The following is a 13176-nucleotide window of genomic DNA, read 5'->3' as shown; positions in this document are numbered from 1 at the left end:
CTAAACAGAATCTGCAGCAATTTTATATGGCATGGAAGGAGACCAATAAGCAGCTTGTTGAAGCTCCAAAGACAAAAAAAAATCCTGTCCGGGGACAATTCTATAGTAGATCAGACAACATCCTGTCCTAAGGAACATTCTACAAATATGCAAGAATCCTATCAGGTACCTTGGTATAACACCATAATTCTCATTGACTTCCATGGCATGCAGACTGCCAGGTTTTCTTCCCGGACAGGAAGATGTTGATTTTAAAAAATGAACAGAAACAGAAACTTTACAAAAACAACAACAAATCCAAAGAGGAAAATTTGAGCTGGATCCTGAAATGAATGGGAAGCCAGGGAAGTTGTTTGAGGATGAATGTTGGGAGCATACGGCACATAATAGAGTCTGGAGACCTAGGACTGGGCAGGAAGCCATAGAGAAGGGAAGTGCAAGAGTTAAGGTGAGAGGAGTGAAAGGCATAGATGAGAATTTCATTAGAGGTACAGACAAAGCAGTTAAGCCATGACGTACAGTGGTGAAAACAGATTTGCAGACATGGGAGATCTAGGAAAATAGAGTCAAGAATCAACATTATAAGCAATAGAGGGAAAAAACAAGTCTGAATCATGGCATAAGATCAAGGCCATCAAGTTGTGCTTCTGTTTGGGCCTCTTACCCAACAGAAATATTGCTGTATTTGAGATCAAAGGCAAAAGCTTACCTGATCAAGACAGGGTAGAGAGTGTAGGATCTCTGAAAGTGTTAAAAGAGAGGCATAAGCAAGTATCATCAGGGTAAATATGGTGGACAATTTTAAAGGTAGCAATAATATGAATGAGAGGGTGAAGGTAGAAAAATGCAGAGGACCAAGAATTTGACTTAATGGAGTTCTATAGGTGGAAGGGTTTCAGTATGCAGATGGAACCACCAGCCCAGTTGGAGAACAAAGTGTGAGATAGATGGGAGTAGTACCATGACAGGATGTCTAACAGAGAAAATGTTCAATAGTGTATCTGTGCCACTCAAGTGCGAGAGAGAGCATACCTGTAATGATTTCTGTTACTCCATTGTCTGGAGTTACTCCAGATTTGAACTGGTGTAACTAAGCGTAGAATTCAGCTCCTGGTCTTCTATTTTGAGGTGGGAATGGAAGTGTAGATATAAAGAGGGGTTTCTGTAGTGTGGGCATTGCCTCAAATTCAAAATGATCGAACACTCACTGAATTTATTCAAGGTCATAGGGAGTGCGATAAGGAGAGAAAAATAACAAGCATGATATCACCTATGTACCAACTATTTTCTCCTCTCCACCTGCTTGCTTCTGTCCTCTGATTATTTCTAAGACACAGTCATCCAATCTTTCCTTTTACTGAACAATAAATAGGAAAATATATTTTGATTCACACATTCAAGATGTTAGAGTAAAGCTTTGAGGTCAGGTCCTTTACCATTAGTGTAGAAGCAACTAAAATGTCAACAACCATATTTGCTTTTTATCACAAAATACACAATAAATATTGTGATTTTAATTATATGAAGGATTCACAGAAGTCTCACAGATTTTCAAACAGTTTTCCCTTTCGCCCTTTCTTTGTGCAAGAGCAGAGCTAACTTAAGGCGTGATTCTGCAACCCTTACACACAGACACGGTCCAGTTGAAGGCACAAGGACCATCCCCATGAACTAAGGACCACTTGCACTAGAAAAGGTTGCAGGATCAGTCCTTTAGTTTTTTGACAGCTTAATAGCACTCTTGATGGACCTCAGAGGATATGATATACAGGGCACAATCTTATTAAACATACATCTGGGTACTCAATAGATACTTCATTAATTAGTTCAGCTGTGCCCTCTTGATTTGGACTAGTACCTTCCCTTAAAAATGTTACTTTCATGTTTTGTCTTGAAAAAAGGATTGGAGTGGATGAGAAATCCAATTTATGATTTTGGGTCACACACATAATGATGAAAAATTAACCCCAATTCTTCCTCAAGTCTGCTAGTCAGAGAAGCTTGCAGTTTCATAGAGCTATGCACAGCTGCTTATGCTGACATTCAGCAAACTTGAGTTTTCCCCCTGGGCAGAGAGGTCATAGATCAGAATCGGCTGTGTGGAAAGAGAAGCAGTGCCAGAGAATTTCTCAATGACGGCTTCTCTTTTCTTGACACTGCATATAAGAACTGCCTTGGGAGCGACACAAGGCCGCCCTGAATACATAATGCCTACTGCTGCCTTCATATAGGAAAAAAGCTCAATTTGTTCTGTTCCCTGAGAGGAGTTAACATGCAGGGAAATGGGAACAGCTAAGATGAGCGATGCATGTTGCATGCTACAACAATTACTCTGGACCCCTGAAATCATACATATTCACAGGAGCATATGTAAATCTAGTTCAATACAGCTGTGAGACGATCCCCTGAAGTAAACTAATAAAGATCAGCTAAATATCTTTAAGCTTATCCCAAGCACTGTAGAAAGATCCTAAAATGTGCTCAGAGATTCTTTTACATCAGAAGAAATTTTAAGATGCAAGGCAGCATAAAGTTTCTCTCTTCAAAGAAAAAGCTACAAAGGAATTAATTTTCCTGGGGATTTGGATTTTATTGTACATTTTGTTTTATCTTTTGCAAGCGCCCATATTTTTTTTTCCATAGGAAACACAATTGTTATGCTTTATCACACACACGCATCCAAAATTACCTTTGCTCATTGTGAAGGGTGAAAGGGGAGAAGTACGTACAGTACTAAAATCAGTAAAGTTCACAATGAACAGCCATTGAATACCATTAGTCATTGGGGGAAATGGTGTCAGGCAATTTTAACTGTAAGGGCTTACCTTATGTCTAACCTTTGGGACAAATTAAAGTGTGCAGATTTCAGAGCTGTAGTTCTCTCTCATAAATAATAGATCCAGTGGCATATGTACTTTGAACCTAATGTCATGTTTTAAAAATTCAGTAAATTAGTTCATTTGTGGAGGTACCACTCACAAAACAGATTATAAAAACATCAGACAGGCCAGGCCTCCAATCTTTACTCAGACACACATCCCTTTGATTTCAGTGGAAGGTTTGCTTGAATAAGAATTTCAGCATTGGGCCTTTAATTCATAACTACATTACAAGCTTTTTAAGAGAGAAATTATTTATAAAAATATTTCTCCTTAATGCTAGATCTTCAGTATTGTACAGTCAATAGAGCCAACCCATGCATTAGGATTTCTGTGGCTGCTATAATGCACACTAAAAATGGATTGCCTGCCTCCCATTGAACTAAAGACTGTACATCGTTCCTAAAGAAGTTTTTTTAGGTCACCATGCCAGCTCTTTGACCTGGAACCTTTAGAACACTCATGGTGGAGAGGAATTTTTTTACATTTGACCCTTGCATTTAAGACTATCATTCATTAGATTTTTTTTCCTTCTCATTATAAGCAAAGCCATGCATGTACATCTTCTCCTCTTGTAGGACACAATCACTTTTTTTTTTTTTTTATGGAGAGAGTTAGGCTGAAAGTCATTCATCAGGAGGGGCAGGGGTAATTTAATTTGGATCAATTGGAAGAAGGGAAAAAATACCTTAAAAAACCAGTAGACAAGCCCTCCTTGGAGGGACCACTATTGAGATTAGGGACCAGTAATCACTGTCTCTCCTTTATGCTTGATGAGAAACTCCAATGCTTTTCAGGTTGCACTGCATGTTATTAAAGACACATAGTCACAGGATTTTTTTCATAGTTTTGCAGTCCCTTCTGGCCTTGAAATCTACAAAGCTATGAAATATATATGAAACTTTACAACTGCAAACTAACCTCATTCTTCCCTCTAGCATATGTGCACACTGTTTTGATATTGCAGAATTTCCTCAGAAATGCTGGGCTGCTGGTATAGATTGTTCAGAGCGAGAGAAATGCAATCAATCACATGAAACTTGTATTTGTAGAGCTGTATGAAAACAACAGGGCAATGGTCCCCATTAAAAATTTATCCTTTACCAGCGGTTTTAACAGGAGTGTTTAACTGTTGGCAAATAGTACTTTTTATATTTTTAAATGGTGAGATTGGCAGGTCCAGCAGAAGGGATACTGAGTAAAACTGCACTGGGCCAGTGGAACAGAAGGAGTAGAAGGAGGGGGGAAGCAGGTTGCTTACTTGTCTCCATGATGAGGAGCTCCCAGCAGAGTAGGAGATACCAGATGATTGGTGTTGTGGGTGAGATTGTGGGCTTCCTGACCTTGAAAGTGTTCCTTCAAGCAAAGTAATTATATCAAAAAGCAAAAAAAAAAAAAAAAATTGGAGACCATGGGTATTCCCATACCTGCTGTCAACTCAGATCTGGATGTGTGGTTTAACTTCAGCTGATTATTTTGTGACACATAGACTCATAGAATATCAGGGTTGGAAGGGACCTCAGGAGGTCATCTAGTCCAACCCCCTGGTCAAAGCAGGACCAATCCCCAATTTTTGTCCCAGATCCCTAAATGGCCCCCTCAAGGATTGAACTCCCAACCCTGGGTTTAGCAGGCCAATGCTCAAACCACTGAGCTATCCCTCCCCCCATGTGTTTAGGGAAGCGAAAAAAAGCTTAAAAATACCTTGAGGGGCTTTCCAGACCTGAAATAGACTTTATCAGTATGTGAATGTATGTAAATACAGCACTAACACTTGAATACACATATTGAAAACCCATTCTTTTGCATCCAGAAATTATATTTTAAAGTCCATAAACACAAACATTCATATTGAGCCAATACCACCACCCTTTGTCGTGCTAATTAAGTCTAATGCAGAGAGAGAGGTACACAAACAACAAACAAAAAGCTGGTACTAAACAAAAAATGCGAACAGCAGGTCTTCCTCTTTATTCAGGCTCACCTTGCCCAATGTGCATGTATGCCTAGCTCCCAATTAAACCTTAAGTGATTCAAAAGGTGGGGGGGAATGGAAGTGGCCTGAATCCCATTCAACCACTGACTGTATCATGTCAAGATGTGAAGCTCAAAATAGCTACAACGTGTACAACTCCTCGGCTGCCTCCTTGCCATGATGTATTTAGTCATTGAAACTTTATACCCAATTAGTAGTTTCCCTTTATCCCTGCCAAAATATCATATATCATTTACCATCTCTAAGTTCCATTTCCGTGTATGCCATTGCCAGCGGTTAGGTTTAGTACTTCACCATCTGGTTCACATTATACTGGAAAACAAGAAGACGACAGCTTCTTGCTGAGATAACCACATAGCACTCTCATTTCACTTTTGGTGTGGTCATCCTGTTTGTCCTGGGTGCAGCTCAGAGTATAGAGATGTCTTTTAATACAGACTACAGCTAACAACAGTACTGAAATGAAAATGCATTGTTTGTGGTGACAGGTAGCTAGCTGATTCATGTGTTCTAGTGACGGGAGCAGATTCTGCTTTCAGTTACATGTGTGACCTCCATTGACTTCAGTGGCGTTGTATGTGAGGAGATGAGGTCAGAATTCAGCCCCTTGTATTTCTGGAATGTCTTTTCAATAAGCTATTCAAACCAGAAAACTGAGCTAGTTCGTTTTCATTCACCAAAGCAGTTGTGATGAGTTCACTGAAATATCAGACTTGCCTTCACCATAAAGCAAACTCCAGAATCTATTTTCAGAGGACTCTGACTCTAGGGCTTTTCTTGATGTTTTGCTATCTCTATCTGTGATCACAGACAAGACAAACAAACTCAGGCTTGTACATGGGAGACTTTTTTTGACTGCATGTAACAAAAAGAATACAGAGAGTTTTTGTTGGATCTGTGGTCACTGGGTCTGCTCTCCACAGATGCCTATTAATCACTTCACTATGGAGACAGACACATCCATCATATCATAACAGCCTAGAAACAAGAAAGCTGGTGAACTGATAGGAAGACAAAAAAACGGAAGAACCACCACATTTTATATTATGACTTGGGCTTTCCTTGTTCAAAGTTATGATTTTCATAGATACTAAGGTCAGAAGGGACCATTATGATCATGTAGTCTGACCTCCTGCAAAATGCAGGCCACAGAATCTCACCCACCCACTCCTGCGAAAAACCTCTCACCTATGTCTGAGCTATTGAAATCCTCAAATCGTGGTTTAAAGACTTCAAGGAGCAGAGAATCCTCCAGCAAGTGACTCGTGCCCCATGCTACAGAGGAAGGCGAAAAACCTCTAGGACCTCTTCCAATCTGCCCTGAAGGAAAATTCCTTCCTGACCCCAAATATGGCGATCAGCTAAACCCTGAGCATATGGGCAAGATTCACCAGCCAGATACCCAGGAAAGAATTTTCTGTAGTAACTCAGATCCCACCCCATCTAACATCCCATCACAGACCATTGGGCCTATTTACCATGAATATTTAAAGATCAATTAATTACCAAAATCATGTTATCCCATCATACCATCTCCTCCAGAAACTTATCGAGTTTAATCTTAAAGCCAGATAGGTCTTTTGCCCCCACTGCTTCCCTTGGAAGGCTATTCCAAAACTTTACTCCTCTGATGGTTAGAAACCTTTGTCTAATTTCAAGTCTAAACTTCCCAATGACCAGTTTATATCCATTTGTTCTTGTGTCCACATTGGTACTGAGCTTAAATAATTCCTCTCCCTCTCTGGTATTTTGCTTTGGTTCTTAATACATCATACTTGAACAGTCTGATATATGACATTGATTGTTTCTTAAGAGGTGTTTCTGTTGACTTCGGTGGGATCAAGCCCTTTAAACACAGCTTAGCTAAGGTAACTTATATGTTCTTTTATATAATGTAGGAATGGTTAGTTGGGCTTCAGAAGACAGTTTTCAGAGACCAAGGTCACACAGTACAACTGCATTTTAGTGTTGAAGACATTAAACCTATGGATAATTATTACCAGGCCAGTAATGAACCAGTGCAGATAAATAAGAATTCATCTGAACTTTGTCCATCCCTCATGTCAGAGCTGAAACATTTTGAAGTTTATGAAACATTTTTCTTAGGTCCCCATCAAAAACCAACCACCCACTCACTACCTTAATAGCATGTTCTCTTGGGGGGTGAAGATGGGCCATGATGCCTGTTTCTGTCCTCCAACACTGGGTCTCCTCTCCTGAATGCAACTTGCTATCATGGTGTGGAGTGACAGAACCAAGTTATCCTTCTTCTAGACCTCTAAATCTCATCCCTTTACATTTAAATGGCATTCTGGGGTTTCCTCACAATTTATGCATGACTGTATATACAGTAGAATGATAAATCCCAGAGGATGTGAAATCACTCCCCTTTCATTGGATGAGCAGCTTTGATGGAAAAGTAGGAAGAGATGATCTTGCATGCTCCAGGATTTTACAGTCTCAGAAAGTACTGGGCATAAATTCTGAGGACACACAGAATTATTTTCATATTTTAAATTGGTAAGATCAACAGGCCCAGGAAAATGAATACCAGACACAATTGCATTGGTTCAGTGGAAGCGGTTCCCTTGAACAGCAAAAGGAAGAGATCAGGTTGATTACTGTCTCCATGAAGAGGAACACCCACCAAAAAAGTGAGGGCATCAGATGACTAAACTGTCCCTCGGTCTCTCAAGAGGATAGCATAGCCTATATGGGAAAAGGGATGTATTCGGGAGGGAGAGTGCTAGGCTGGGTCGAGGACCCCAAGAGGTTTTGTTAAGTATCAATATGATTAGATCCTTAACTACATGTAGGGCCTGATTCCTAGAGGTGCTGAGCACTCATATCTTCAAGCCTATGACCTCGGACGCTTTTGAGGTTTACTACCACAGTTATCCAACATGCTTCGCTTTCATGATTTATTTGAATGTATTCTGTAAATAACATAAACCTGTCCAGGGAATGGTTTGTTGTCATTTATGGAGATCAAACTGCACATGCTATCTGGAAATAATATGAACATGTTTGTAGGAAGATCTTTCAAGTTTATGTAAAGATAAGGTTGAGTTTAAAACAAAAGAAAACCCTTCTAATACACTTATAACCATATCAAATAAAATAAGCAATTAATGTTCATATTTAGAAAGGTATAATCAGTGAAGAGCTACTCAGCTACACCTAGAGCAAAGCCACAGAAACTGACCTTTGAGTCTGTTATGACAAAGCTCTCTTAGAGTTTATGAAGGTTTGGGCAGAATTTAGAACTCATGAAAGCGAGGCTCAAATGGCACTGGCTCAAGTCAAGCTTCCTCATGAAATTCTGCCAGTGAAGAAAAACTGACCTCCAGCACCATTATTATTCCACACAGCTCTCTGGAATTCACATGGCCACTCATTCCGAATTGTGGGGTGGTTTTGTAACACGAGTTATAATGCTTCAGAATCCATTTGTAATATGATAGTGATAGCAGGGTCTCATACAGTTTTTGGATACAATAGCAAGGGCTCACTATATCACACAGTATCCAGAGGTGCTACCAATCCAAACAGCAGCAAAACTGTTAGATCAGTGGAAGAATTTGAAACATAATTGTTTCATTTTTATTTAATCTGTTTATTCCATTTTCTTATCCTCTTTTAAAAATATTTTTGAGCAAACTCAAGTGAAATAAGAAGCCCAGTAACTCAATATCAAAGTTTCAGAGTAGCAGCCGTGTTAGTCTGTATTCGCAAAAAGAAAAGGAGGACTTGTGGCACCTTAGAGACTAACCAATTTATTTGAGCATAAGCTTTCGTGAGCTACAGCTCACTTCATCGGATGCAGTGAGCTGTAGCTCACGAAAGCTTATGCTCAAATAAATTGGTTAGTCTCTAAGGTGCCACGAGTACTCCTTTTCTTTTTGAGAATATCAAAGTTTTAACTTTAGCTGACAAAAGGAAATGTAAATTATAGGCCCAGTTCTGTAGCTGCTTTGTGCAGTAAGTTCCAATGGTCTGATCTACATGAGGCACCTGTGAAACTGGATCCTGAGGGCTGAAGCTGGCCTTAGCTCACCCAATTGTGCCTAACAGTATATATGTGGATATGACCTAACCCATTTCTGAGCATCCTTGCAACACCAAAGTAATATTTTGCATATAAAATACTTTCTATTTCTGAGCCTCCCTCTGAGGATGTCAATGCACTTTACAAATATACATGAGTTTGGTCTGAAACATCCTTCTGGGGTAAGTAAATATCCCTGTTTTACAGTTGAGGAAACTGAGGCCCAGAGAGTTTAAGTGACTTCTCCAGGGTCACAACAGGAAGAGTGTAGCAGAGCAAGGAATAGAATCCAGGTGTCCTCATTTCACATCCCATGCCTTAATCACTAGACCATGCTTCCTGTCAGTAAGGCACAAAAGGATTTGCATTTTGGCTGAAACTTTGAAACTGTGAACTTTCATGCTATTGTTGGTCTAAGCTCAACTATACGGCCAGATTCTACCATATATATTCACATTAAGTATTCCTTGTGGTAAAAGGGTGGCAAAATCTGACCCTTAACAATCTTTTGGGGCTTCTTGGAAGAGTCCGAAAAGCATTTAATTTGAAGATTGTTTCTAGTGACACATTGTTTTCCCTTTGGGCGTTATTTTACTTCCCTTGTTCTTTTATTACTAAGGACATTTACATGAATTCAGCATCTTTGTTTCTTAAGGGATCAGCTACTCCTGCTATTTTGTTCTGCACTTGAAATCACAATCCTCTGTCACAACACAAGTAATTTCCATGGCAACCAACTGTGATGTCACAAGCAGGATATTATGATTTCAAGAGCAGTTCAGCTTTTAAAATTCCTGATTTGTCCACTTACACACTGTAATTAAAATGGGGACAAGTATGCTACAGAAGTAGAACTGAATCTAGACAGAATGCTTATCAATGCTTGTCATGAGGCAACAGCAGTATTTCAATGTTATTTTGGAAACGTTTGCTGGGACTTTTAGCACTTGGTTCTAATTCTGGACCACAGCTATCTGCCCACCAAATACATAAAAGACAGGATTCCTGACACCGCTGATTTATGACATGAAAGATTGGTATCTTCACAAAGTCTTGTGAGGCCCTTCGAGGTACATTTTCTCTCTCACTATCTCTCATAATAAGAACATTGTTTATATTTCCTCAGAGTATGCTTTTAATGCACTTGCATTTGCACACTCTCCAGAGAAGGGAATGGGGTATTTGACTTGTGTTTTTTTAACTACTTTGTCAGGCACTTATGATCCGACAGTTGCGATTCCTTCTCACTTAGCATTAAAAGAGCCCAACAGGCTCCACACTTGCATTTGATTAGCGTGTGCTGGCTTGGTGCACAACTAAGTAGGGAAAGGAAAAGCAATGTTCTTTATATATGCAATATCTTGGTTAATGTTCTGTAGGATTATTGACTGGTGCCTTCACATCACTTTTATTAAGTTGAGAATATTAACTCTACTGAAGAAGCCTACTATGACAGCAAGCCTTAGGAGCAATAATAAGACCTGGCAGCATCTCTAAGCACAGTGCAATGCCACAAAATAGGCTTCTCACTGTGTGTGCTTTTAGCTGAAGCAGCAAAGAGAATCCAGCATATTTACTTATCTAGAACTTTTTTAAAAATTAGCAGTGACACTTGAAATCTGGAGGGTATTTTTAAACCTGTTCTGTCTCAATGTATTTCAGTGTTGGGCGCTCTCTCTCTCTCATAGTTACTCAGGATATAAATACTCTATAACATCCCTGCTGCAGCCCAAACGTATGACACTGGCTTCCAAACTTTGTGACAGAGACAACAAAGAAATAGCAGGGGAGAAAGCTTGAAAGGATGTGAGATTCATTTATGTAACATACATAAAGCTTCTGACTCCTCAGCTTTTTCAGTGTCCGTGATTTACAGAAATAAAATGTGAGATAACATTAGGCGGGAGGAGAGATGGAGTTGAGGAATGGGTGAAGAAATACATGCTATTTCTCAGCCTGAGAGACAGTCCTAACTAAAAACCCTGGGTGAAATTCCAGGTCACTGGGAATTTTGCAATTGACTTCAGTAGGGCCAGAATGTCACTTGCTGATCTAAATACCCTGGAATTTCGGGGTATTTTGAAAGCTGATCTCTGAGACAGATCCAAATTCTGCAAATGGGCCCTGTCTTTATAAAGAATGAACTGACACCCTGAACACCCACCCCTGGATCTTAATTCAACATCTTGAGCTTAACTTTGCTCAAAGTGAGTTCCAGCCAGCAGGTACAGTATGGATGTGAACTTGGGATAGTTAATGAAAAGCTGAGAATAAATAAAATCCACAGTTAATGCCTTTGAATGGACTTGATACGTTAAGAAGCTTTTCCTGTTAGATTTTTGCTTACCACTGTATGATGTTTGTTGCAGGAGTGATTCGTGAGAGCTATCTCAAAGGCCACGATCAGCTGGTGCCGGTCACCCTCCTGGCCATTGCAGTCATTCTTGCTTTTGTCATGGGAGCTGTCTTCTCGGGAATCATAGTTTACTGCATCTGTGACCATCGCCGCAGAGATGTGGCCGTTGTCCAGAGGAAGGAGAAGGAGCTGGCCCACTCCCGCCGCGGCTCCATGAGTAGTGTTACCAAGCTCAGCGGTCTCTTTGGAGACACACAGTCCAAGGAGCCAAAACCAGAAGCTATCCTCACACCTTTGATGCACAATGGCAAACTCACTACCCCGGGCAGCACTGCCAAAATGTTAATCAAAGCTGACCAGCACCATCTGGACTTGGCTGCTCTGCCAACCCCCGAGTCCACCCCAACCCTGCAACAAAAGAGGAAGCCCAGCCGTGGCAGCAGGGAATGGGAAAGAAACCAGAACCTTATCAACGCCTGCACAAAAGATATCCCCCCAATGGCATCGCCTGTGATTCCAACTGACTTGCCTCTCAGGGCTTCTCCCAGCCACATCCCAAGCGTTGTAGTCTTGCCAATCTCTCAGCAAGGCTATCAGCATGAGTATGTTGATCAGCCAAAAATGAGCGACATGGCACAGATGGCTATGGAGGACCAGAATGCCACACTCGAGTACAAAACCATAAAGGAGCATCTCAGCAGCAAAAGTCCCAACCATGGGGTTAATCTGGTGGAAAATCTGGATAGCATGCCACCAAAAGTACCCCAGAGGGAAGCCTCGTTGGGGCCTCCTGGCTCCTCTCTGGCTCAGAGTGGTCTGGGCAAGCGATTAGAAATGCATTCTTCTGCTTATAATGTGGACTACAAGAGAAACTACCCTACGAACTCACTCACGAGAAATCATCAGACATCAACTCTCAAAAGAAACAATACTAACTCCTCTAATTCCTCCCACCTCTCTCGAAATCAGAGCTTCAGCAGGGGAGACAACCCTCCGCCTGCCCCCCAGAGAGTGGACTCTATACAAGTCCATGCTGCTCAAGCACCAGCTGGGACTGTATCGAGGCAGCCTAGTCTCTCTGCATACAACTCGCTGACGAGGTCCGGGTTGAAACGTACACCTTCGCTAAAACCGGATGTACCCCCCAAACCTTCCTTTACCCCACTTTCAACATCCATGAAGCCCAATGATGCGTGTACATAATCACAGTGGGGGGGGGGGAGGGAAGACAGCAATTAAACAGAGTTTGCCCTTCAAAGCCAGTGTTCTGCAACTGCATCACTAGTTCCAATTGACAAGAAGGCTGTTGTTAAGCGGAGGATGTGTTGATCCTGCTCTCTGGGAAAAGTGGAATATTTTTTAAACCGAGCCGTCTGATCCATGGTGAAGGTTTCAAACTGCAGGACTCACCCCCACTACCTGACAGTTCTTTACTCAAAACACTAACTTAACATCACAAACGTTGAGCCAAAAGCACACAGGTGAATGATGACTGTGACATTTCACCCCCAATTGCACAGTGCATTCCTGAACTGGGAAAGAATGCTCTGAAAAGCAAAGCAAATAAAAGAACTTAAAAAAAAATAAAAATAAATACAAAATAAAAAATTCATTGATAAAGCTAACTCTGACTTAACAATGGCAGAAGTTTACTATGTGCAGGTACTGTGAAATGCCCATCAGTGTTACAGCCGTTTGGTTATAGCAGATAAATGCCACGTTGGGCAAAACTATGTCATAGGTTTCTGCTACTCTTCTCTTTTAATGAATAACATGTGACTGTTAACGCAAATAACTCCTATTATTTATTGTTCATCTTTTGTTTTTCCTAAGGAAATGACTTCTGCATATCATCCTATGAGCAGCTCTTCAGAAATACATTGAAAATTATACCTAT

General features: G+C 40.7%; 1 protein-coding gene across 4 annotated transcripts in view; it reads left to right on the top strand.

Annotated features, from left to right (window-relative positions):
• SEMA6A (semaphorin 6A) overlaps positions 1-12747 on the top strand; it is a 70463-nt gene extending 57716 nt beyond the window's left edge. For all 4 annotated transcript variants that reach the window (XM_077816353.1, XM_077816351.1, XM_077816352.1 and 1 more), the window contains one exon: positions 11293-12747. In XM_077816353.1, coding sequence (XP_077672479.1) covers positions 11293-12482 — 1190 coding nt within the window. In that variant the 3' untranslated portion in view covers positions 12483-12747. The remainder of the gene's footprint in view (positions 1-11292) is intronic.
• The last annotated feature ends 429 nt before the right edge of the window (positions 12748-13176 follow it).

This window comes from Eretmochelys imbricata, chromosome 5 (assembly GCF_965152235.1).
Source record: "Eretmochelys imbricata isolate rEreImb1 chromosome 5, rEreImb1.hap1, whole genome shotgun sequence".
NCBI classification, from domain to species: Eukaryota; Metazoa; Chordata; order Testudines; family Cheloniidae; genus Eretmochelys; species Eretmochelys imbricata.
The sequence above is the reverse complement of the archived record's forward strand: the minus strand, read 5'-3'. Positions and strand labels throughout refer to the sequence as shown.